Below are 26,114 nucleotides of genomic sequence, written 5' to 3'. Positions count from 1 at the left end.
AATGCCAAGGAAAGGCAGGGTCACCAGGGCCCCACACCAAAGTCTAAAGAGGCAAAGAAGCTGGACCTCTTCGGCTGTAAGATCTATTTAACCAGGGGGCCCCAGCTTCGAATTGCCAATCAGCAGGCGGTCCTTAGCCACTATAGTTTTAACTCTTGGAACTCCCTGTCCCAAGTTTAAGGAGCTACACCCATCTGACTCCTGGTCTGACTTTGGGGCTGCCCTAGAGGAAGGCAGGACCATTGCAAGGACTTCCTTGCAAGCTGCATTAGAGTCAGCGGACTCGGTCACCGCACAACGTCCACAGCCATTGTTCTATGGCGCAGCTCGTGGCTGCAAGTCTCGGGCCTCCCTCCAGAGGTCCAACAGACTATCCAGGACTTGCCATTTGATGGCTCGGGTCTCTTCACAGAACAGACAGACTTTAGGCTCCATAGTCTCAAGTACTCTAGAGCGACCTTAAAGTCCTTGAGGCTTCATATGCCATCCCTGTAAAGGAAACATTTTAAGCCTCAGCCCCCGCCTCACTTCTACCCCTCTCAGCCGAGGCAAGACTACAATAGGAGATGGAGTAGAAGTAATAGGGGAAGGAGGCCTCTGCAATCCTCCTCCACCCAGGGCCAAGGCTCGGTGAGACAGTCGCCAGCTCCCAAGAAAAACTTTTGAAGGTGTGCCCGGGGGCAATGCACCAGTCCATATCCCGGATCCTTACCCTCATTTTGTGAGCCATCTATCCCATTTCTACTGTGCTTGGGATCAAATATCCTCAGACTGATGGGTCTTGAGCATGGTAGAATTGGGATATTCTCTCCAATTTTGTACCCTCCCACCCACCTTTCCCGTCCCTCTTCAGGGACCCTTCTCACGAGCAGCTTCTAGTGCAGGAGGTGCAAACGCTCCTACAACTCAGGACGCTAGAAGAGATACCTATGGAGTTCAGGGGGCAGGGGATTCTATTCCCATTACTTCCTAATCCCTAAGGCCCAGTGTGGGCTCTGGCCTATTTTAGACCTGCGAAACCTCAACAGATTCATGAAGAAGCTGAAGTTTCACATGGTCTCCTTGGCCTCCATTATTCCCTCTCTGGATCCGGAGGACTGGTACGCCACCCTCGACTTGAACGAAACCTTCCACTCGCACTAATTATCTGGCAAAATGGAAGAGATTTTCTGTTTCGTCCCTCCAGAAAGGTAGTCCTCCATTGCAGTCCTCGATTCCCTTTTCCTGGACTACTTACTTCACTTGAAACAAAAGGGGCTGGCAGTCTCGTCAATAAAGATGCACCTGGCGGCAATTTCGGCTTTCCAGCCTGGCTCAACAGGCCTCTCAGTGTTTGCTAACCCTATGGTTGCCATTTCCACAAGGGGTTGGACAGACTGTTTCCCAAGTAAAGCAGCCGATCCCTCCATGGGATCTTAACCTGGTGCTCTCAAGGCTCATGGGCCCTCCCTTTGAGCCCCTAGCAATGTGCTCGGTGTGCTACCTTTCTTGGAAAGTGGCTATAACATCAGTTCCTATTGGCTATAACATCAGCCAGGAGGATGTCTAAGCTCAAGGCTCTGATGTCCGAGCCCCCTTATACTGTGTTTTATAAGGACAAGGTACAATTGCAGCCACACCCAGCTTTCCTCCCGAAGGTAGTTTTGCAATTTCACACGAATCAGGATATCTTTCTGCCAGTATTCTACCCTAAGCTGCACACCAACGACAGGGAACACATGCTCCATTCCCTGGATGTCAGAAGGGCATTAGCCTTTTACATCAAGCGAACAAAGCCGTTCAGGAAGTCAACGCAGCTCTTCATCTCTATTGCTGAAAGAATGATGGGTCTCCCTGTTTCGTCCCAGAGAGTCTCTTCTTGGATCATGGCATTTATCAGAACATGCTATGACCTAGCAAAGATTCTGGCCCCAGCATTGACAGAGCACTCCACAAAAATGCATGCTTCATCTGCAGCCTTCCTGTCGCAGGTCCCCATTCAGGGCATCTTCAGGGCTGCGACGTGGTTGTCCATCCACACCTTTACCTTGCACTACGCCATCACACAGCAGACTAGAGACGATGCCACATTTGGTAGAGCTGTGCCACAGTCTGCAACTTGATGAACTCCAACCCCTACTCTGGGGGACTGCTTGGGAGTCACCTACTAGGAATTGACATGAGCAATCAATCGAAGAAGAAAAACGGTTACCTACCTTGTTCTTCGAGATATGTTGTTCATGTCCATTCCAAGACCCACCCACCTCCCCTCTGTCAGAGTACCTGACAAGAAGGAACTGAAGAGGCGGGGGGTCAGCAGGGACCTATATACCGCCATAAGGGTGCTACTCCAGGCGGCTCCACAGCCAACCCAATGGATACCGCTAGGGGAAAAAACCTTCCGATGATCATGAACGTGGCACACACACACCTACTTGGAAAGGACACGAGCAACACATCTCAAAGAACAACAGTTACAAAAGGTAGGTAACCGTTTTTTCCCCACTCCAGTTAATGTGTTTGAAGGTGTGTGCAAGTGCATATGTGAACAATCAATAACAGTACCAGCCTTTTGGTTATAGTGGACATGCCCAGACCTCACATTCTGTGAGAGATTAGATTAATAGATTTTAAGTCCAGAAGAGACCATTATGATTAGCTATTCTGATATCCTGCATAACAGAGGCCAATAATTTTCACCATGTGATTCCTATGTCGAGTTCATAAGTTATGGTTAAGCTACAGTGTATCTTTTAGAAAGATGTCCAATCTTGATTTAAAGACTTCAAGTGACAGAGAATCCACCACGTCCCTAGATAAATTGTTCCAGTCCTTAATTAACCTTACTGTTAAAATTTTGTGCCTTATTTCTAGTCTGATTTCGTGTGGCTTTAGGTTTCAGCTATTGGATCTTGTTATGCCTTTATCTGCTAAATTAAAGAGCCCTCTACCATCAGAAATCTTCTCCCCATGTAGGAACTTATAGGTTGATCAAGTCAGCTCTTAACCTTCTCTTTGTGGGAGAAAAACGAGTCCTCACTCTGAGGTTGGCTGCAACATGTCAGAGGCAGTTTATTCTCAAGCAATATTGCAAGGGGGAGAGTGCACAACAGTAGGTCTCCCAAAAGATAAACAATTAGGGCAAGCATTTATAACTTTTGTTACATACAGTAATGATCAACAACTGCATTTTGTTTATACATATTCCTTCCTGCTATCTTATTTTTCTCAGCAGTTCTTGCTGTAGTCTGTGTTCCAGTCTTATCTAACACAAGGTCAAAACAACCTCTCTTACAGTTCTTTTCCACTCGCCCAGGCCCTGCCTGGAAGTCTTGGTTATTAGCTGTTAGAGTTAGCCTGACTCTTGCTCTTCCTAGAAGAGTAAGATGTCTGCGCTTTTTCCCAACTTTCACACCTTGGATAAATTAACTAGATCGAGCTTCTTTAATCTCTTATTGTAAGGCAGGTTTCTCAGACCTTGAATCATTCTTGTAGCTCTTTTCTGTAGAGCTAGGTAAATAACTGAGTTTTTTGATTTGCTGGCAGTTCTGAAAAATTGTAAAAAAATAAATAAAAAAAAAATGGGTTGGGTTGAACCCAAACTGAAAATTCCAAAAATTTTGCTAATCAAAATGGTCTACAATTTTTTTTCAGTCAAACAAAGTGGTTTTTTGGACCTGGGTTAGATTAACAAAATGGTGCGGAAGTGGTGGTACCACCCTTTAGAACTGTAGCCCAGTGGTTAGTTCATTCACCCAGGATATGGAAAACCTGGATTTTAATTCCCTCTCTACTTGATGTGGAGAAGGGATTTGAACTTGAGTCTCCTTCCTCTCAGGAAAATACCCTAACCACTAGGCTATGAGAGATTCTGGGGTGGGTCTCTCTCAAGCTCTTCTGTTGAAGCTGTTCCACTGTGTGTAAATAATCAGTCACTGGAGCAGGAAGACTGGAATTTAGGTTTCACACATCCCAGATAACTAAGTGTCCAACAATTCTAATTCTCTCTCTGGATGAGTATTTAATTACTTATACATGGTGGAACACCTTCAACAGGAGAGACTGAGAGAGACCTGCCCAGCAGGTCCTGCCTCAGTGGGAGAAGCAAGTTCAAATCCCTTGTTCACAGCAGGAAGAGAGAGGAACTTAACCTAGGTCTCCCACATCCTGGCTGAGTGCCGTAGCTGTTGGGCTAAAGATTATAAGGGAAGCTGAATTTTTTTTTCTGGATGACTATTCAGAGAATTCATATAAAATTCATTAATTGTTTCAAGTCAACTCAAATTGTATTTTTCAGTGAATAAGCTATTTGTGAAAAAATTTCATCTGGCTCTACTTTTCTGAACCCTTTCCAATTAATCAATTTTTTTTTAAGGTGTGGACACCAGAATTGGACCTAGTATTCAAGTAATGGTCACAGCAGTTTGCTGTCTTTGATATTCTTCATCTGTCTCTTCTCCTTGACATCCTGGATTCATTTAGCTTCCTTGACTCTGGGACTCTCTTGTTTTTTCTCTAATTTCTTTGGTCGACTTTTCACCATTTCCTTTGGTAGCTCTTCCTTCTCCTCTCTCCCCCTGAGTTGAAGTCCTCCAGGATTCCATCCTTGAGTGACCTGCACCACTTGCATGGGTTTAATGATCACATCTCTGTTTAATATTTTCAAATATAGCAGAAATAGAAGAGATTTATAGACAGGTGACAAAATGATTAACAGCTTGGCAAAATTTCCATATGAGGAGAGACTGGAAAGGTTGGGACTGTTTAGTTCACAGAGGAAATAAGTATGAGAGAATTATTAATAAGATACACATTACTTTGTATAACTATGTTACAGAGAAGGTAAATCAAGTGCTCTTATTTACTCTTTCTCATAATACAAGAGCCAAAGGACAGCCAATGATAATGAAAGCCTGGAAATTTAAGATTGATATAAGGAAATATTTCTTTATACAACACATATTTAGCTTGTGGAACCTGTTGCTACTAGATTTCATTAAAACCAAGAGTTTGGTGGGAGGTAGGCAGATGTGACTACTACTTATTCTGCTAAGACATGCTTGTTTTACTTTTGCCTCATCCTCTAACTTTACCAACAAATTCTGATTCAACTATTTGTTGTGTTCTATTGTAACCCTGATTGTAAATTCTTTGGAGCCGTGACTATTTTTAAATAAGTATTTGTACTGTGCCCCTGTCTTGATTGGTATTCTAAGGTGCTACACTAATATAAATAATAATTGGTGAGATTTGAGAAGAATTAAACATTTTATATGGATGAGAACATCTACAGTTACGTCAGACGGTTAAAAAATTAGAAGTAGAGAAGAGGAGAGGTGGCCACGGGAGGCCCCCAGTTCCAAGACTCCCCAGAAGTCTGGGGGAAGGACCCAGGGTAGGACCCCCACAATCATGGTTACCTCCATGGGACTTGGGGATGAAGAGCTGAAGTGATGGTCAAAGGGAAACAGCCTTCATTCTGTTCCCCAAGACTTTCCACAAGGCTGTTAAGAAAAGCTGGAATAGCACCCAGAGGAGCCTCCCCCTCTCCTCTACCCCACGATTCAACCACAATACTCCAAATTTAGTATCTCCTTTAATTTCCCCTTGATCTCCAAATTTCAAGCTGAAGAACCCCCATCCCTCAATACAGTCCCATTACTGGCAGATGCACATTTGAGGGTTTTTTAAAGCAAATTTGCTAGGACTGAAAAGGAGATGATACATTTTAGATAAGTAAACATCTAAATGAGGATCAGTGGCAATATTTTAACGTATGCTTACTGCTACAAGTATAATCACAGATTTACAGGTGCAGAGACAAAAATCCATGGGCTGCATGAGGACACTTCGAATAATGGTTCACCTAATTTTGTAATGCTGTATATCAAATCTATATATCTCCAGATGTTTTGTCCTGATTATTGAATTTACAGTTTTTTGCAATATGGAAATTATTTGCATCATTGTAGTTTTCTGACTCTTTCTGTGATGCATTTATAGAAGTACATATACCATCATCTTTTACACCTTTCGTTCTTATATTCAACCAGGCCACCAGATATTTAGCATTTCTCCTTTCTAGTGTTTCATCCTACTAGTATTGCTTCAGAGAAAACACATGAACATTCTTGTACATGAATATGATGGGTAGACTTCTTCTGTAGAACCTTAAATCCCTTAGATCATTCTTCTGAACTCTAGAATGGCCCACTTTGCTCTTCATGACTCTTTTGCCATAAATTACTTTTCTTTCTAAGGCATTTACAAGGTCATAATGTACACATGATACTGTAAGACCTGTTCATTTCTCTTTTGGCTGGTTCTAAAATCCCAACTGCCAAGAATTTCCCTCCACGTGACTATACAAATATACAAGAAACATGCTCTTATATTTTCTTTCAAAAGATGGGGTGGGTTCCACCACTGGTGTTGCACAAAAAGATCCAAATCCATTTTCACTCCATAAAGCATATTCTTTTATTGTAAGAGGCTGATTGTTACTTTTATATTTAGCATGATCATGTGTAAATCACTAGCATTTTGAATGTTTTCTGAAAAATGGATTTGATTATATTCTAGCCCAACAGCTTCTCTGGGGATTTTCAGGTAGGATTACTGATTGAATATTTTGTTGGATTGAAGTGTGGCATTTGTGTGGCTTTGATGATTAATTGTTCTCTCTGCCTCAGCTTCCATATAAACAGACACTGGATAACTTACATAATTAAACACAATTGGCAAAAAAAAGAACAAAAAAGCCTAATAATTCAGAAGATGATAGTGTTGGGACTCATCGTATAGAAGAAATAACATTTTAATGAATTTATATTCATTGATTGATGCCAAATTGTTTAAATAAACCAGTGTATCCCGTGAGGATTTTCAGAATTTCTAAATGGTATCAAACTTTTATTTTATAAAATTGGCAAAATAATTTGAAATGTCAATATCTGAGCTACATTTTAAGGTGTGAGGACTGTACATTCTAGGAGCTGCATGCAATTAAAGAATTAATTGAAAGTAGCTATCAGCTGGCATACTTTAATCATTAATCAACAGCATGAACATTTGTTTTTTATATTAACATTTTATGTTCAATAAATATTTAAGAGCTTGCACTAAAATAATAGGATTTTAGTTTCGATTTTAGGAGTATTTCCCCCTCCCTGCCCATCTGCCTTAAATTTCTGTCCCTTCTGCTAGCACTGCTGCCTCTCTCAATACTGCAACACCAAGGAAGGGGGAGTAGCTTTTGACAGCCTGAAGGAGGGAAAACTTACTGCTTCCAAAAATGTTTTGTTAGCCACTTCCAAACTAAGAGGCAAGTAGTTTCTTTCCCTCTCACCCTCCATGTTGAGACTTTGAAAGAAGGTGGAAAGAAGTGAGATTTTAAGCTTTTGCTGATCACGTTGATAGCCCCACCCTGCAGAGTCAGATTCTCCTCTGAGATTATGGGAGATGGCGGAAAAGTAGGCAGTCTTGCAATGGCACACAGAATTTAAAGACCCGTATTATCATACATGTATGTACAATTTATATTCTCATCAATATGCAATTCTGCATAACTGTTGTAACAGCTTCATGCTTATCAACAAAGACAATTATATGGCAACATACTTGATTTACCTGTACCTATGGGCATTTCAAAGATAGACAAAGGGATTCTGCTAGCCCTTATACTATTATGCATGACTGTATGTATTCGTCATGTGGTAATCAGTAACACGTCTACATGTCTACACTACGAAATTAGGTCAAATTTATAGAAGTCAATTTTTAGGAAGCAATTTTATACAGTTGATTGCGTGTGTCCCCACTAAGCGCATTAAGTTGTCAGAGTGCATCCACAGTACCGTGGCTAGCATCAACTTTCAGAGCGTTGCACTGTGGGTAGCTATCCCACAGTTCCCGCAGTCTCCACTGCCCAATGGAATTCTGGGTTGAGCTCCCAATGCATGATGGGGCAAAAACATTGTCGCAGGTGGTTTTGGGTACGTGTCGTCAGTTGCTCCTCCCTCCGTGAAAGCAACGGCAGACAATCGTTCCGCGCCTTTTTTCTGTGCAGACGCCATACCATGGCAAGCGTGCAACCCGCTCAGCTCAGCTCACCAACACCGCTGCTGTTGTGTCCTGGGTGCTGCTGTCAGCAGATGGTGTAGTAGGACTGCTAACCGTCGTCATACACCGCTTCTTCTGCAACTCTGCTCTGCTGCTCTTGTCTCAATAGCGAATTTCTCCATGTTGTCTGTCATGTGCTCCTGGGAGCATGTGTTCTTCCTTGGGAAATGTGCGCGGTGCTAACAGTCGTCCTCCACCACTTCCGCTGCAACTCTGCTCTCCTGCTCTCCTGGTGCCATGAATCCACCTTGCAGGTCCTCTCATCATTCTGTATAAATATCTATTCTCATGGCATCCGTCGTCATCCACCGCTTCCTGCTCTCCTGCAGACGCCATATCACGGCAAGCATGGAGCCCGCTCAGCTCACCGCTGCTGTTGTGAGCATTGTAAACACCTCACACATTATCCTGCAGTATGTGCAGAACCTGCAAAAGCAGGCGAGGAGGCGACAACAGTGCGATCATGATAGTGATGAGGACATGGACACAGATTTCTCTCAAAGCACGGGCCCTGGCAATTTGGACATCATGGTGGTAATGGGTCAGGTTCCTGCCATGGAACGTCGATTCTGGGCCCGGGAAACAAGCACAGACTGGTGGGAACGCATAGTGTTGCAGGTCTGGGATCATTCCCAGTGGCTGCTAAACTTTCGCATGCATAAGGGCACTTTCATGGAACTTTGTGACTTGCCTAGACGCTGTGATACAATCCACCATTAGTGTCCAAACGCTGGTAACCAGAGCTTAGCATTTTTGCATTGCTCTTTAACCACAAATCACAGATTCAGGATGCAACCAGCTCCCACAGTGGTAGCTGCACTTTCTGGCTGAAGGTACCGATCCAGCATTCCCTCGCTATCATAGATCTATTCCGGGGGAAATGGCTCACCTCTGGCCTCTAGGTTGTGAAGAGCACAGCAAGCCACAGTAATGCAGACAGCATTAATTATACTGGCATCTAAATGGGTTTGCAAACACCTCCAACATGATTTTAATCTGCCAAAAGCACATTCAATAACCATTCTACAGCTGCGTTGAGTGTAATTAAACCTTTATTTGCTAGGGCCTCGGAAATCAGGATATGGTTTCATAAGCCAAGTTAAAAGAGGGTATGTGGGGGTCCCACAGAATAACAGTGTGGACAGTAACATCATTTATGTCAGTGTCATTTAGTAGGAATAGTGTCCCAGCCTGTCCAAGAATGTAGACTGTCGAGCGCTGAAAAATTCCGGCATTGTGAACTTTTCCTGTACAGCCCACGTTGACATTCATAAATCTGTGGTCCACTAGTTCCTGCATAAAAATGGAGTAATACCCTTTGTGGTTTATATATTCATGTGCTCCTTGAGAAGAGCATACTATGGGCACGAGTCCCATCACTAGCAGTGTCACAGTTACGAAACCCCACTCTCTCAAAGCCATCAGTTACCTCTAGAATATCTTTAATGTCTGCCACCTTGGGGTAAACCTCATGCCTGATTGTGTCAGTTACCTTTGCCACCACTTTACCCATAGTCAGCTTTCCAACCCCAAACCGGTTGGCAATAGACCTGCAGCAGTCTGGGGTAGCTAGCTTCCACACAGTTATAACAGTCTGCTTCTGGACTGGCAAGGGTGACTTTGTGTATCTCTTTATGCTGGAGGGTGTGTCCGGGGAAGGGGGAGTTAAGAAGCTCACAAAGCTCCAGAAATGTTGCTTTCCTTATGCAAAAGTTCTGGATCTGCTGCTGGTCATCCCAGCTCTGCATGACTATCTGGTCCCACCAGTCGGTGCTTGTGGCCATACACTGGAAGCAGTACTCTACGTAGGGGCCATCAGTGGCTATGCCAATTATACCGAGCAGCATCTGCCATTGCGAGTCTGTGATGCCAGGGTACTCCTCCTGCAGCTCCATCAGGAAATCAGTGAGGTACCTTTGGTGGGACCGAAAACATTGCCAAAATGTCCACCAGCACCTTATGGATGTTCTGCCAGCTTCCTGACACATGCATGAAAATGCAAACAAGAGGAGTTCATCCAAAGATGCCTCTTCCTTGTTGCTGGCTCTGGTAGCTGGGAGTACACAGAACAAAAAGATTGCTCGGCAGGATTTGTTGGCAGACAGTTCAAATTTCCTGTAATGTGCAGGGTGAGCAGCAGAGTTTTCCCACAGTGCGACACATTCCTAGGGCTAGAATCAGCATTGTGGGGGGCAGTGTGCTAGGAGCTCTGGGATATGGTTACCTTGACTCGGATCTGTACTTTGACTCGGAGTGTGGATGCCAGAGCCCTAGGTTCGAGCATCAGTCAGAAAATTCTTAACCTAGGGTTACAATGCAATGTAGACGCTCAAGCCCAGGGTTCCCTAACACAGGTCAGCTGACTTGAGTCTCGCTATGCATACATTGCTTTGTAGAGCCTGTGTAAACTTGAAAGCTTGTCTTTCTCACAACAGAAATTGGTCTAATAAAAAACATTACCTCACCCACTTTGTACTTTCTGTAGTTATAAGTAACACATAAGATTGATGAAATGGAAAGAAGTCAACAAATTTTTTTCTTATGTTTGTGCAGATAGTTTCTCCCTTTCCGAGAAAACTCCTATAAACATCAACATTCAAAAGATCTAAATAAGAAACTTTTGAAGGATTTAAAAAATATCTGGATTTACTATGTAAAGGCTGATTTCTGTCTGAAACAGAGTTTAAAAAAAGTTTTAAAAATTGTTACTAAACGGCACATTATTTTAAGAAAAATACATGTTATAGTTATTCACCCTAATCTCCTTTTATTTCATGATCACCATCTGCTTAGTCTGCTACAATAATACTTTGTACTTACATAGCACCTTTCATCCAAAGGTCTTATATTGCTTTGCAAAGCTAGGAACAGAGAGGCTAGGTGACTAGCCCATGGATACAGAGCAAGTTAGTGGCAGAGCCAGAACTGGAATAAGTGTTGACAGTCTCCTGCTTTAACCATATAAACAAACTGCTAATAGTAATAACAATTAAAATTGCCTATAGGTGAAATTTTCCATGTAACTTGCCACTTCATGTTTCCTTTTTTATGTTCTTTTTCCTTATTTTGGACATATAATGGATATAAAATGACTTTTTGATAAAACCAATATCGATTACTGCATATGAATGTATATTATGTTGGAGAAATACATGATGCATTATATTTGTATGTAATTATTACAAAATTGTCACACATTTCAGATTTGGTTTTAGAGTATAAGGATTAATGCAGTTTATTATATATATGTGGTAGAAAAGTAAAATGCTTTCATGATAATCTGTTACTGGAGCTTGGTGTTCTATTTTTTGTGCTGTCAAAGCCATGTCCCCACAGCTGTTTTGCTATAATTGGACTACTGCTTTTAGGGAAACAGTTTTGTTAAGTGATTAGAATAGGGGTCTGAAATTCAACATTGGTGGGTTCTCCTATTGGATCTGCCACTGTCTTGCAGTGCCATCATGGGAAATATATTAATTTCCCTGTGCTTCAGTTTACCCATTTGTCCGTCTCACAGAAGTGTTGTAGGGTTTAACTATGATCTATTTATTTAGAATACCAATGGATAGTTCAAAATATATTCTTTTCAATAAAGATTGATTCATAGTAGACATTTTTACTCTCTCTCTCTCTCTCTCATATATTGTTTTAACCCCGGATTCAGCATTTGCTATATAGTAGTTTTGTTGCTACCAAGTTTTTTTTTATTGACTGAAGGTTGACTGAAGCTTAGGCTAGTACCTAGGATGGTCCTGCTGTTTGTTCTAACCACTAGGCTACACTTCACGTTGTTTCTAAACATAAGTAACTATTAATTGAATGGGTAATGCAAAAAAAAACAACCCCAAAAAATCATTTATCTGAGCCTTTCTGTTTGAGTTTAAGCAAGCAAAAGGGCAATCCCTACATGCGCTGCTGTATTTTATATATTGAAAATGAACTCTACAGCTGTTTTTGAGTGCCCAAAGACTTTGTGCAAAACTAACATACTGATCAGTTGCAATCTGGTAATTGTTTCTTGTACTAATATGTAATGGACTTGATTACAGCTAAGTCAGATGAGACCTTTGAGTTCAGGTCTGAAATCATCTTTGTGAACAAGCATAGAAATTGGGAAGTTTCCTGTCCTGCTTTTTCTGTTTCCTTTATGAAAAAAGTACAGAAAAAAGTATTTCTCCTGTATTGTTTGATTTTCATGGAGTTATTGTTTTATTTTGATTTCAGGAAGACCATGCACTCAACTGCAGCTTCTGAACCCTGAACGATTTGCCCGGCTTATCAAAGAAGTTCTGAATACTGTGTGGCCTGGCAGAGATATGGTGGTACAATGGTATCCAGTTTCAGAAGATAAAAATCACCCATCTATTTCATGGCTTAAGATGGTCTGGAAGAATCTATATATACACTTTTCTGAAGACTTGACTATGTTTGATGACATGCCACTTATCCCGAAGATGCCGCTAGAGGAAGACCAGGTATTAGTGGAACTTATTAGACTTAGGACTCCACCTGCAATTATTTTAGAAGATGAATCTGAGACACAGCTTCCGGGATTTTTAGCTGACATCATTCAAAAACTTGGTGGTGTTGTACTTAAGAAGCTAGATGCCTCTATACAACATCCATTTTTAAAAAAATATGTGCATCCACCATTACCAGGTGCTGTTTTGCAGATAATGGAGAAACTGTCATTGCAAAAACTGTCCAGTCAAGTTTCATCATTACCTCCAACACATAAAGATGCTCTTAGGGGATTCTTAGCTAGTTTAACTGATGCCAGTGAAAAAGAGAGAAGAATTATTCAGGAGCTACTGATATTTAAAAGAATTGAACAATCATCTGATGAAGGGGTCACTGCTTTTACTGGATTAAAAGGTTGTAAAGTGTTGCATCACACTGCCAAACTTCCACCTAGTCTGAGATTTTCTATTCCAATAATTGACAGCAGTGATGAAGCTACCATTCGTTTAGCTAACTTATTAAAAGTAGAACAGTTAAAGAGCACAGATTGTCTAAAGTTTATTATACAGGATATTCAAAATGACTTTTATTCTTATGATGAAACAATACAGATTATGCTCTGGGTTCTTGAAAATCTCACTTTCCTCAAAAATGAGAATACAGATGTGCTAGATTGGCTGACATCACTAAAATTTATTCAGATTTCACAAGGAAAGATAGTGTCGGCCAATGAACTTTTTGATCCTGAGGTAGAAGTACTGCAAAATCTGTTTTATGCTGAGGAGGAAATCTGCTTCCCACCCAGTATTTTTACAGCGTCTTCAGATATTCTTCATTCTCTGAGACAAATAGGTTTAAAAAATGAAAATGGTCTTGAAGAAAAAGACATTATGCGAGTAGCAAATAAAATTGAAAGTTTGCAAGGTGATTCTCGCACAAGCCATGATGTACTACTAAGAAAAGCTAGAACTCTGTTAATGATTTTGAACAAAAATCATATGTTGCTGCAGTCAGCTGAAGCAAAATCAATGCTGAAAAAATTAAAATGGATTCCAGCATGTAAGGAAAGACCTCCAAACTATCCAGGATCACTGGTTTGGAAAGGAGACCTTTGTAATTTTTGTTCACCACCAGAAATGTGTAATATAGGTCATGCAATTTTAGTTGGTTCATCAGTTCCCTTTGTGGAAAGTGTCCATTTAAATATAGAAAAAGCACTTGGTATCTCCACCAAACCTGGCATAAAAGCAGTCTTAAAACACTTTAAAGTGGTGGTTGATTGGCACAGTTCTAAAACCTTTAGTGATGAAGACTATTACCAATTTCAGCATATCTTGCTTGAAATTTATGGATTTATGCATGATCACTTAGAAGAAGGTAAAGATGCTTTTAAAGCCTTGAAATTTCCCTGGGTCTGGACTGGTAAAACATTTTGTTCCCTTACCCAGGCAGTAATAAAGTCAGTACCTGATCTTGATCTCCAGCCTTATCTGCATAGTGTGCCAAAAACTATGGCTAAATTCCACCAGTTGTTTAAAAGCTGTGGTTCAATTGAGCAGTTGACACCAGACCATGTTTCCATGGTCATTCAGAAAATATATCTAAAGAGCGAGCAATCTCTCAGTGAAGAGGAGAGTAAACAAAATCTTCACATTATGCTGAATATTATAAGATGGCTATACAGCAGTCAGATTCCAGCAAGTCTGAATACACCTGTGCCTATATATTGTATCAAATGTCCTTTTAAGCTTGTAATGAAACCAATTCATGAATGTTGTTATTGTGATATCAAAATTGATGACTTAAATGATTTGCTTGAAGATTCTGTGGAACCAATAATTCTGGTGCATGAAGACATACCCATGAAAACTGCAGAGTGGTTAAATGTGCCATGCCTCAGTACAAGATTGATTAATCCAGAAAATATGGGATTTGAGCAATCTGGGCAAAGAGAACCTCTCACTGTAAGAATTAAAAACATTTTGGAGGAATACCCTTCTGTTTCAGATATCTTTAAAGAGCTGCTTCAAAATGCCGATGATGCCAATGCAACAGAATGTAATTTCATGATTGACATGAGAAGAAATATGAATATAAGAGAGAATCTTTTGGATCCAGGAATGGCAGCATGTCATGGACCAGCTTTGTGGTCATTCAACAATTCTGAATTTTCTGACTCAGATTTTCTAAATATAACTCGATTAGGTGAGTCTCTAAAAAGAGAAGAAGTTGATAAAGTCGGGAAATTTGGACTAGGGTTCAACTCTGTTTATCACATCACTGATATTCCTATCATTCTTAGCCGAGAATTCATGATAATGTTTGATCCAAACATTAACCATCTCAGTAAACATATTAGAGATAAATCTAATCCTGGGATCAAGATTAACTGGAGTAAGCAACAGAAAAGACTGCGAAAATTTCCTAATCAGTTCAAACCATTTATAGGTGTGTTTGGTTGTCAGCTACCGTTGACTGTGGAGGCTCCTTACAGTTATAAAGGAACACTTTTCAGACTTTCCTTTAGAACTCAGCAGGAGGCTAAAGTGAGTGAAGTCAGCAGTACTTGCTACAATACAGCAGACATTTACTCTCTTGTGGATGAGTTTAGCATTTGTGGTCATAGACTGATAATATTCACTCAGAGTGTAAATTCAATGGTTCTGAAATATTTGAAAGTTGAGGAAGCTGACCCTGGTGTAGCACAAGATACAGTGACTATTAAAAAAAGTCTGTGTTCCTCCAAAGCATTGACTGCACCTGTTGTAAGTGTTTTAAAGGAAGCAGCTAAACTGATGAAGACTTGCAGCAACAGTAATAGAAAGCTTCCCACTGAAACACCAAAATCTTCATGCATCCTACAGATAATAGTAGAAGAATTTCATCATGTATTTAGACGGATCGCTGATTTACAGTCTCCACTTTTCAGAGGTCCAGAAGATGATCCATCTTCTCTCTTCGAAATGGCTAAATCTGGACAGATGAAAAGGCCAGCTGAAGAACTGCCACAAAAAACAGTAGATTCTTCCACTTGGCTCATATGTTCTTGCATGGATACTGGTGATGCTTTAAAATTTTCATTACATGAAAGTGGACAAAGACTAGGTCTTGTCCCCTGTGGTGGAGTAGGAGTACTGCTATCTGAAACTCAGGACCAAAAGTGGATTGTGAAACCTAATTGCAACAGCATTGGGGAAGTATTCTGCTATTTACCTCTACGAATAAAAACAGGTTTACCTGTTCACATCAATGGCTGTTTTGCTGTTACTTCAAATCGAAAAGAGATCTGGAAAACAGACACAAAAGGAAGATGGAACACATTATTCATGAGGCATGTTATTGTAAAAGCCTATTTAGAAGCACTTTGTGTTTTACGTGACATGACAGTCAATGGCGAGCTAGCTGACTACAGTTACTATGCAGTGTGGCCAGATCCTGACTCAGTGCATGATGATTTTTCTGTCATATGTCAAGGAATTTATGAAGATATAGCTCATGCAAAAGGGAAAGAAGGGATCAAAGTGTTCTCTGATGGTTCATCTTGGGTTTCCATGAAGAATGTGAGGTTTTTAGATGATTCAATACTGAAACGTTCAGACATTGGACCTGCAGCCTTTAAGATCTTCCTCAAATACCTTAGAAAAACTGGATCAAAAAATCTTTGTGCTGTGGAGCTTCCGTCTTGGGTAAAGGCAGGGTTTGAAGAAGCAGGATGTAAATATATACTACTAGAGAACACTTTCTCTGAGAGACAGTTCTTTTCGGAAGTCTTTTTTCCTAACATTCAGGAGATTGATGCAGAGCTGCGTGATCCTTTGATGCGTTATGTTCTGAATGAAAAGGTTGAGGAGTTCTCAGGAATTCTTCGTGTTACTCCCTGTATTCCTTGTTCTTTGGATAGACATTCTTTGGTTATACCTTCAAGATTGATCCACCCTGAAGGAAGAGTTGCAAAGCTGTATGATGCTAAAGATGGAAGGTTTCCTTATGGCAGCAGTCAGGATTACCTTAATCCAGTTATCTTGGTTAAACTTGTTCAGTTAGGTATGGCTAAAGATGATGTTTCATGGGAAGACCTAATAGAACGTGCAGAATCAGTAGCCGCAATTAATAGGAATGATCATGTTGCAGCCTGTCTCAGAAGCAGCATTTTATTAAGTCTCATTGATGAAAAACTAAAATGTAGAGATCCTAGAGCTAAAGAATTTGCTGCAAAATGTCAGACAATTCCTTTCCTCCCATTCCTCACAAAACCAGCCGGCTTCTCATTACACTGGAAGGGTAGTGACTTTCAGCCTGAAACAATGTTTTCAGCAACTGACCTTTTCACTGCTGATCATCAAGATATTGTTTGTCTTTTACAACCAGTTCTTAATGAAAATTCCCATTCCTTTAAAGGTTGTGGGGCCATATCATTAGCTGTCAAAGATTTCTTGGGTTTGCTTAAGAAACCAACTGTTAATATGGTCATAAATCAGTTGCAAGAAGTTGCAAAGTCATTTGATGGAATTACATTGTATCAGGAGAATATCACCAATGCTTGTTACAAATACCTCCATGAAGCAATGCTACAAAATGAAACAACAAAAGCAGTGATCATTGAAAAGTTGAAAAATTTTAGTTTCATTCTTGTTGAGAGTGTATATGTTGACCCAACAAAAGTGTGTTTTCATTTGAACTTTGAAGCAACACCATATCTTCATCAATTGCCTAATAAATATAAAAATAGTTTCCGTGAACTATTTGAAAGTGTAGGTGTAAGACATGCTTTTACAGTTGATGATTTTGCCCTAGTTCTTGAGTCTCTAAATCATGAGAGGGGAAGCAAGCAGCTAACTGAAGAGAATTTTCAGCTTTGTAGGAGAATCATTAGTGAAGGAATATGGAGTCTCATTAGAGAGAAGAAGCAAGAATTATGTGAGAAAAAATATGGTGAGATTTTGTTACCAGATACTCATCTAGCACTTTTACCTGCTAAATCTTTGTGTTACAATGACTGTCCTTGGATAAAAGTTAAAGATACAACGGTAAAATACTGTCATGCTGATATCCCTAGAGAAGTTGCAGTAAAGCTTGGTGCAGTACCCAAGCGACATAAAGCTTTAGAAAGATATGCCTCTAATATCTGTTTTACTACTCTTGGGACTGAGTTTGGACAGAAAGAAAAATTGACAAGTAGAATTAAAAGCATTCTTAATGCCTATCCCTCTGAAAAAGAAATGCTGAAAGAGCTCCTTCAGAATGCAGATGATGCAAAAGCTACAGAAATCTGTTTTGTGTTTGATTCTAGACAACATCCAATTGATAGAATATTTGATGAGAAATGGGCACCACTTCAAGGACCAGCACTATGTGTTTACAACAATCAGCCTTTTACAGAGGATGATATAAGAGGAATTCAGAATCTTGGAAAAGGTACTAAAGAAGGAAATCCATGTAAAACTGGACAATATGGTATAGGATTCAATTCTGTGTATCACATTACTGACTGCCCTTCTTTCATATCTGGTAACGATATACTCTGTATCTTTGATCCCCATGCTAGATATGCACCCGGTGCAACTTCAGTGAGTCCTGGACGCATGTTTAGAGATTTAGATGCAGATTTCAGAACACAATTCTCAGATGTACTCGACCTTTATTTAGGAAATCATTTTAAAATGGATAATTGCACAATGTTTAGGTTTCCACTTCGAAATGCAGAAATGGCAAAAGTGTCAGAAATTTCCCCAGTTCCATGTTCAGATAGAATGGTCCAAAACCTCCTGGATAAGCTGCGCACAGATGGAGCAGAACTTCTAATGTTTTTGAATCACATGGAAAAAATTTCCATTTGTGAAATAGAAAAAACAACTGGAGCACTGAATGTGTTATATTCTGTAAAGGGCAAAATCACTGATGGAGACAGATTAAAACGGAAGCAATTCCATGCATCTGTAATTGACAGCGTAACTAAAAAAAAGCAGTTAAGTGAAATACCTGTGCAACAAATTACTTACACTATGGATACCGAAGACTCTGAAGGGAACCTTACATCTTGGTTAATTTGCAACAGGTCAGGTTTTTCAGCTATGGAAAAGGTATCTAAGAGTGTTATATCAGCTCACAAGAATGAAGACATCACCCTTTTTCCACGTGGAGGAGTAGCTGCTTGCATTACTCACAACTACAAAAAACCACATAGGGCATTTTGTTTCTTACCCTTATCATTAGAAACCGGGTTACCTTTTCATGTGAATGGACATTTTGCTCTAGATTCTGCCAGAAGAAATCTGTGGCGGGATGATAATGGAGTTGGAGTAAGAAGTGACTGGAATAATAGCCTAATGACAGCACTAATAGCACCAGCCTATGTTGAACTACTGATTCAACTGAAAAAACGTTACTTTCCAGGCACTGATCCTACAGTATCAGTATTGCAAAACATGCCTGTTCATGTTGTGAAAGACACTTTGAAAAAGTTTTTGTCTTTCTTCCCAGTTAACAGACTTGATCTACAGCCAGATTGGTATTGCTTAGTGAAAGCAGTTTACAGCTGCATTCATGAAGATTTGAAACGCCTTTTACCTGTTGTGCGGGCTCCAAATATTGATGGCTCTGATTTACATTCTGCAGTTATCATTACTTGGGTTAACATGTCTACCTTGAACAAAGGTAGGCCATTCTTTGACAATTTGCTACAAGATGAGTTGCACCACCTCAAAAATGTAGAGTACATCACAACACGCAAGACAGTGGCAGAAAATGTTTATAGACTCAAACACCTACTTCTAGAAATTGGATTCAATTTGGTATATAACTGTGATGAAACTGCAAATCTTTACCATTGTCTTGTAGATGCAGATATTCCTGTCAGCTATGTGACTCCTGCTGATGTCCGCTTTTTTTTGATGACCTTTTCTTCTCCAGACTCTAATTGCCACATTGGAAAGTTGCCTTGTCGTCTTCAACAGACAAATCTGAAACTCTTTCACAGTCTAAAACTTCTGGTTGACTATTGCTTTAAGGATGCTGAAGAAAATGAAGTCCAAATTGAGGGATTGCCACTACTTATTACACTTGACAATGTCTTGCAAGTTTTTGATTCAAAGCGACCGAGGTTCTTAACAACATATCATGAACTGATTCCATCTCGCAAGGATCTGTTTATGAACACTCTGTATTTGAGATACAGTAATATTTTACTTACCTGTGATGTAGCAAAAGCTTTCAATATCACAAGTTTTGCTGATTTGTTATCATCCGTGTTGCCTAGAGAATATAAAACCAGAAGTTGTGTGCGATGGAAAGAAAATTTTGCAAGTGAATCTTGGCTTAAAAATGCATGGCATTTTATCAGTGAATCTGTAAATGTTAAGGAAGACCAAGAAGATATGAAACCAAAATTTGATGATATTGTTGATACTTTGAAGGATTGGGCTTTGCTTCCAGGTACAAAGTTTACTGTCTCAGTCAATCAGCTTGTAGTGCCAGAGTGTGATGTCTTGCTGCCCCTCAGCTTAATGCATATAGCTGTTTTCCCAAATGCTCAGAGTGATAAAGTTTTCCATGCTTTAATGAAAACTGGTTGTATTCAGCTTGCATTGAACAAAATATGCTCCAAAGATAATGTTTTAGTGTCTCTGTTGTCAGGATATACAGCAAATATAGATAATCCATCAAGCATTCTGAAAGCCATACATTATATGGTCCAGACCTCGACATTTAAGACTGAAAAATTAGCAGAAAGTGATTTTGAGGCCCTCCTAATGTACTTCAGTTGCCATTTAAGTCATTTGATGTTACAGGATGACATCAAAATTTTAAAGTCTCTCCCATGCTATAAATCCATTAGTGGTCGATACATCAGTATTTCAAAATGTGGAACATGTTACATACTCACAAAAAGTATTCCTTCAGTTGAAGTGGATAGGTGGACACAGTCAACTTCATCTGCCTTTCTTGAAGAAAAAATTAACTTGAAAGACTTGTATACTGTGCTTGGTTGTGTCCCTGTTGATGATCTTGAAGTGTATTTGAAGCATCTTTTACCAAAGATTGAAAGTCTGTCTTATGATGCAAAGGTAGAGCACCTGATCTACTTAAAGAACAGACTCTCTGGCATTGAGGAAGCTTCAGAAATAAAGGAACAGCTGTTTGAAAAGCTGGAAAGCTTTTTGATAATTCATGATGCAAGCAATAGACTAAAACCTGCAAAACATTTTTATGACAGAACTGTAAAAGTCTTCGAAGTTATGCTTCCTGAAAAATTGTTCATACCTCAAGATTTTTTTAAGAGACTGGAACAACTCACAAAACCGAAGAATCAAGGGGCATTCCTTACATCATGGGTAACATTCCTGCGGAATATAGGACTAAAATACATTATTTCCCAGCAACAGTTACTACAGTTTGCTAAGGAGATCAGTATGAGAGCTAACACAGAAAGCTGGTCTAAGGAAACACTGCAAAGTACAGTTGATGTCCTCCTTCATCACATATTCCAGGAAAGAACTGATTTATTATTGGGAAACTTCCTAAAAGAATTATCTTTAATTCCTTTTTTGTGTCCCGAGCGTGCTCCTGCTGAAATTGTCAGATTTCATCCTCAGTATCAAGAGATTAATGGAACACTCCCTCTTATAAGATTCAATGGAGCACAAGTAAACCCTAAATTCAAACAGATGGATGTGTTACAATTGCTATGGACTTCGTGTCCTATTCTTCCTGAAAAAGCAACACCTTTAAGTATCAAGGAACAGGAAGGAAGCAGTCTTGGTCCACAAGAACAGCTTGAGCAGGTTTTAACTACGCTTAATGTTAACTTGGATCCTCCTCTGGACAAAGTTATCAATAACTGCAGAAATATATGCAATATAACAACTTTAGATGAGGACATGGTGAAAACCAGAGCTAAAGTACTAAGGAGTATCTATGAATTTCTCAGTACAGAGAAAAGGGAATTCCGCTTTCAGCTTCGAGGGGTTGCTTTTGTGATGGTGGAAGAAGGTTGGAAGCTCCTGAAGCCTGAGGAGGTAGTAATAAATCTTGAGTATGAATCTGATTTTAAACCGTACCTTTACAAACTTCCTTTAGAACTTGGCACCTTCCACCAGTTATTTAAACACTTAGGTACTGAAGATGTTATTTCAACAAAGCAGTATGTTGAGGTTCTAAGTCGCATATTCAAGAACTCTGAAGGAAAACAATTGGATCCTAATGAAATGCGCACAGTAAAAAGAGTTGTTTCTGGTCTGTTTAAAAGTCTGCAAAATGATTCTGTTAAGGTTAGAAATGACCTTGAGAATGTGAGAGATCTGGCCCTTTACCTTCCCAGTCAAGATGGTAGATTGGTAAAATCAAGTATCTTAGTTTTTGATGATGCTCCACATTACAAAAGTAGAATACAGGGTAACATTGGTGTGCAGATGCTTGTTGATCTTAGCCAGTGTTATTTAGGAAAAGACCATGGTTTTCACACTAAGCTGGTAATGCTGTTTCCTCAGAAACTGAGACCTCGCCTACTTAGCAGTATTCTTGAAGAACTGTTAGATGAAGAGTCTCCCAAAACATGTCAGTTTGGAGCATTATGTTCTCTACAGGGAAGATTGCAATTACTATTATCTTCTGAACAGTTTATCACAGGACTCATTAGAATTATGAAGCATGAAAATGACAATGCTTTCCTAGCCAATGAAGAAAAGGCCATAAGACTGTGCAAAGCCTTGCGAGAAGGCTTGAAAGTTTCCTGTTTTGAGAAGTTGCAAACAACATTAAGGGTTAAAGGTTTTACTCCTATTCCCCACAGTAAAAGTGAAACATTTGCTTTTTTAAAGAGATTTGGGAATGCAGTAATACTGCTTTATATACAGCACTCTGACAGCAAAGACATAAATTTCCTCTTAGCATTAGCAATGACCCTGAAATCTGCAACTGACAATCTAATTTCTGATACCTCATATTTAATTGCCATGTTGGGTTGCAATGATATTTACAGAATTAGCGAGAAGCTTGATAGTTTAGGAGTGAAGTATGACTCCTCAGAACCATCAAAACTTGAATTACCTATGCCTGGAACTCCTATACCAGCTGAAATTCATTACACTCTCCTTATGGATCCAATGAATGTTTTTTATCCAGGTGAATATGTTGGTTACCTTGTTGATGCTGAAGGTGGTGATATATATGGATCATACCAACCAACATATACATATGCAATCATTGTACAAGAAGTAGAAAGGGAAGATGATGAAAATTCCAGTTTTCTAGGCAAGATTTATCAGATCGATATTGGATATAGTGAGTATAAAATAGTGAGCTCTCTTGATTTATACAAGTTTTCAAGACCCGATGAAAGTTCTCAGAGTAGGGACAGTGCGCCATCTACCCCAACTAGTCCTACAGAATTTCCAGCACATGGACCTAGGACAGTTCCTCCTCTTTTCTCTGGTAGAGAGAGCCACAAAACAACATCTTCAAAACATCACTCTCCCAAAAAGATTAAGCTGAATTCTTTGCCAGAAATATTAAGAGAAGTGACATCAGTGCTTGAACAGGCTTGGAAACTTCCAGAATCTGAAAGGAAAAAGATTATTAGAAGGCTATATCTTAAGTGGCATCCAGATAAAAATTCAGAGAATCTTGATATAGCCAATGAAGTTTTCAAACATTTACAGAATGAGATTAACAGACTAGAAAAACAGGCCTTTATAGATCAAAATACAGACAGAGCATCAAGACGAACATTTTCATCCTCAGCTTCTCGATTTCAGTCAGACAAATTTTCATTTCAAAGATTTTATACTTCATGGAATCAAGAAGCAACGAGCCATAAATCTGAAAGGCAACAGTATAAAGAAAAGTGTCCATCTTCCACAGGGCCATCTTACTCTGCGCGCTTCTTTGTACCACCCACATTCAAGTCTGTTGGTAATCCTGTGGAAGCACGTAGATGGCTTAGGCAAGCTCGAGCAAACTTTTCAGCTGCAAGAAACGACCTACATAAAAATGCTAATGAATGGGTGTGCTTCAAATGCTATCTCTCCACAAAGTTAGCCTTGATTGCAGCTGACTACGCAGTAAGGGGTAAATCAGATAAAGATGTAAAACCAACTGCACTTGCACAAAAAATAGAGGAATATAGTCAACAACTTGAAGGACTTACAAATGATGTTCAAACACTGGAAGCTTATGGAGTAGATAGCTTAAAAACTCGATATCCTGATTTGCTTCCCTTTCCACAGATTCCAAATGACAGGTTCACTTCTGAAGTTGCCATGAGAGTGATGGAGTGTACTGCTTGTATCATAATAAAACTTGAAAACTTTATACAACAAAAAGTGTGAGAGATTTGAAAGTTAGAAAATTGTACTCTCAAGAACTAGATATTTAATGTGATGTGATACAACTGTAATTTACATGTGCAGATTACTGTATTTCTGAGAGGTTACACGTACCAAACAATTTAGAAATACAATGCACATATTTGGATGGTACTGAAGTATTTAGAATTGAAATTAATGTAAGCAGGCCTTTTTTTTCACTGAGTTTATTGTATAAGCAAACTGTAAAACGTGAATATTTAAAAATTTGCAGGGAGATTGTGCTGCAAAAAGTAGCTGTCTGTACAGTAAATTGGTTAAAATTGAACTGCACTTTATGTAACCAAAGCTTAGCGGTATGTTAGATAAAGCTTGTATATAAACTTAGATTTTATTTCATTTCATATTATGCTTCCAAAAACGTGGTGTCATCTTTTTAATATACTGATCAGACTGGACAAATTACTAAATGAAAATCGTAAAATAACTTTGGAGAGGAGTCACTCCAGAACATTTCTTTATTGTTTTATCTTCCATGGACGTCGATGTCTCTCATAGTAGTATTCTTATCAGCTGGATCTGATTATCAGTTTGCTGCAGTATTACATCCTCACGTTTAAAGGATAATACAGTACCTTTGAAATGGTACAGTATTTTAATCCTGATAAATATTACTTGACTTAACATACAACATCATGTAGTGCATTGAATGCATTTACTTAATTGTAATATAATTAGGTATTTAAATTACATTTTCTGTTTAAGAGCCTGTCATTGTTTATTTAATGAAAACTGCAGGTGGATAACCTAGGATAGGTGACCATTAATGTACAGAGTTTTATGAAGGGTTTTTGAAAACCATACACCAAAACTAATTTCTCAAATGTTTAAATGCTTGAGTTTCATGTTTCTGTGTGTGTGTGTGTGTGTGTGTGTATATATATATATATATATACATATGTATATTTTCCACAAACAAACATTGGAAATATAGTACAACTTGGTAATCCATTATTTGGTATATAGCAGGCAATATCTTTTGTTACATGTCAGAAGGTGCTGCAATATAATGTTCCTTTTATTTGGTCTTTCACCATGCCACCAGAGATGTTTGATTTTTAGTTCACTTTCTTTTATAAATTGTAATACTTCTGGTAATGTCATGTAATGTACTCAACATTAGATATTTGTAAGGAATTATGGGAATTTGTAAATAGGATTTTTGTTTGTTTGTTTTTTGTTCCAAATCTGCCACATTAAACATAAATATTCATCGTTTCCCAATGACACAGTTGTCATAACTATTTACTTGCTACCAACTGTTTAATTTCACTTACAGAATGTAAAGGCAAGCAGATAATAACATGAGTTTACAAGGGTGCTGTGCGTGCAGCAGCATGGTAATCCAAAAGAGGAAATGCTGACAAAGGCTTTTTCAGTTTCATGCACATAAATAAGGGCTTGTTATGTTCAGAAATCTCACAAGTAATTATTGGTAATAGGAAGAAATTACGCTGTTTGGAAAACTGTATTGCTTCTGGTTGTGAAGCCATGTGATTATTTCTGCTGTTATATTAAGTGCCATAACTTTAATAAAGAAAAATGCAAACACATACTTCAATCTGGTGTGTCTTGGATTTATAAATTAGCCCAGTTTTAACCAACAATTTCAAGCTTACTTTTAGCTAAATATATAATCACTCCATTTTGGTTCATTCTAAACAATTGGACAGTTTCCATCAGCATATTAAAAAGAAAATTATGCAGATGAATGCTTTTTTACTTGTAAAGGCTCATATGCCACTTTCGCAGTTCATTGAAAAACATGTAATTTTTGATGATTTTGAGAAATAACTAGTAATCAGGTAAAAGGAAAAACTAGGTGTGCTCATGAAATAAAGTAGCTTATTCTTCACAGCTTTTAAACAGGTAGTATTAATGATCAGGTAATTTTTATGGTAATTATGAGATGAAAAAGTGTTCAATGTATGCAGGATGTTTAAGCGCGTCATTAAAATTACTAGCAACATGAAAAAAATGTTTAAAGTATTTTTCATTCTAAATTAATGTAAAATACCACCATATGGAATAGTAGTAAGAAAGCATCATAGGAGCAATTTGAATACTATTCAAAGACTTTCAGGGAGAAACTTTTAAATAAAGAGTTAAGAGTGAAAATATGTGCTTGCCTCATAAAAACAATGTTATAAACCCTTTAAAACAGTTAAGTATCAGGGGGTAGCCGTGTTAGTC

General features: G+C 39.0%; 1 protein-coding gene across 1 annotated transcript in view; it reads left to right on the top strand.

Moving 5' to 3' along the window:
* The window catches only part of LOC112112900 (sacsin-like), a 138,306-nt gene extending 113,974 nt beyond the window's left edge, over window positions 1-24,332 (top strand). The window contains exon 12 of the mRNA XM_026653446.1: window positions 12,325-24,332. Coding sequence (XP_026509231.1) covers window positions 12,325-23,885 — 11,561 coding nt within the window. The 3' untranslated portion in view covers window positions 23,886-24,332. The remainder of the gene's footprint in view (window positions 1-12,324) is intronic.
* Window positions 24,333-26,114: the final 1,782 nt, after the last annotated feature.

This window comes from Terrapene carolina, unplaced genomic scaffold, assembly GCF_002925995.2.
Source record: "Terrapene carolina triunguis isolate 2854851 unplaced genomic scaffold, T_m_triunguis-2.0 Scaffold139, whole genome shotgun sequence".
In the NCBI taxonomy this organism is placed as follows: domain Eukaryota; kingdom Metazoa; phylum Chordata; order Testudines; family Emydidae; genus Terrapene; species Terrapene triunguis.
Note: the sequence above shows the minus strand (reverse complement) of the source record. Positions and strands in the feature narration are given on the sequence as shown.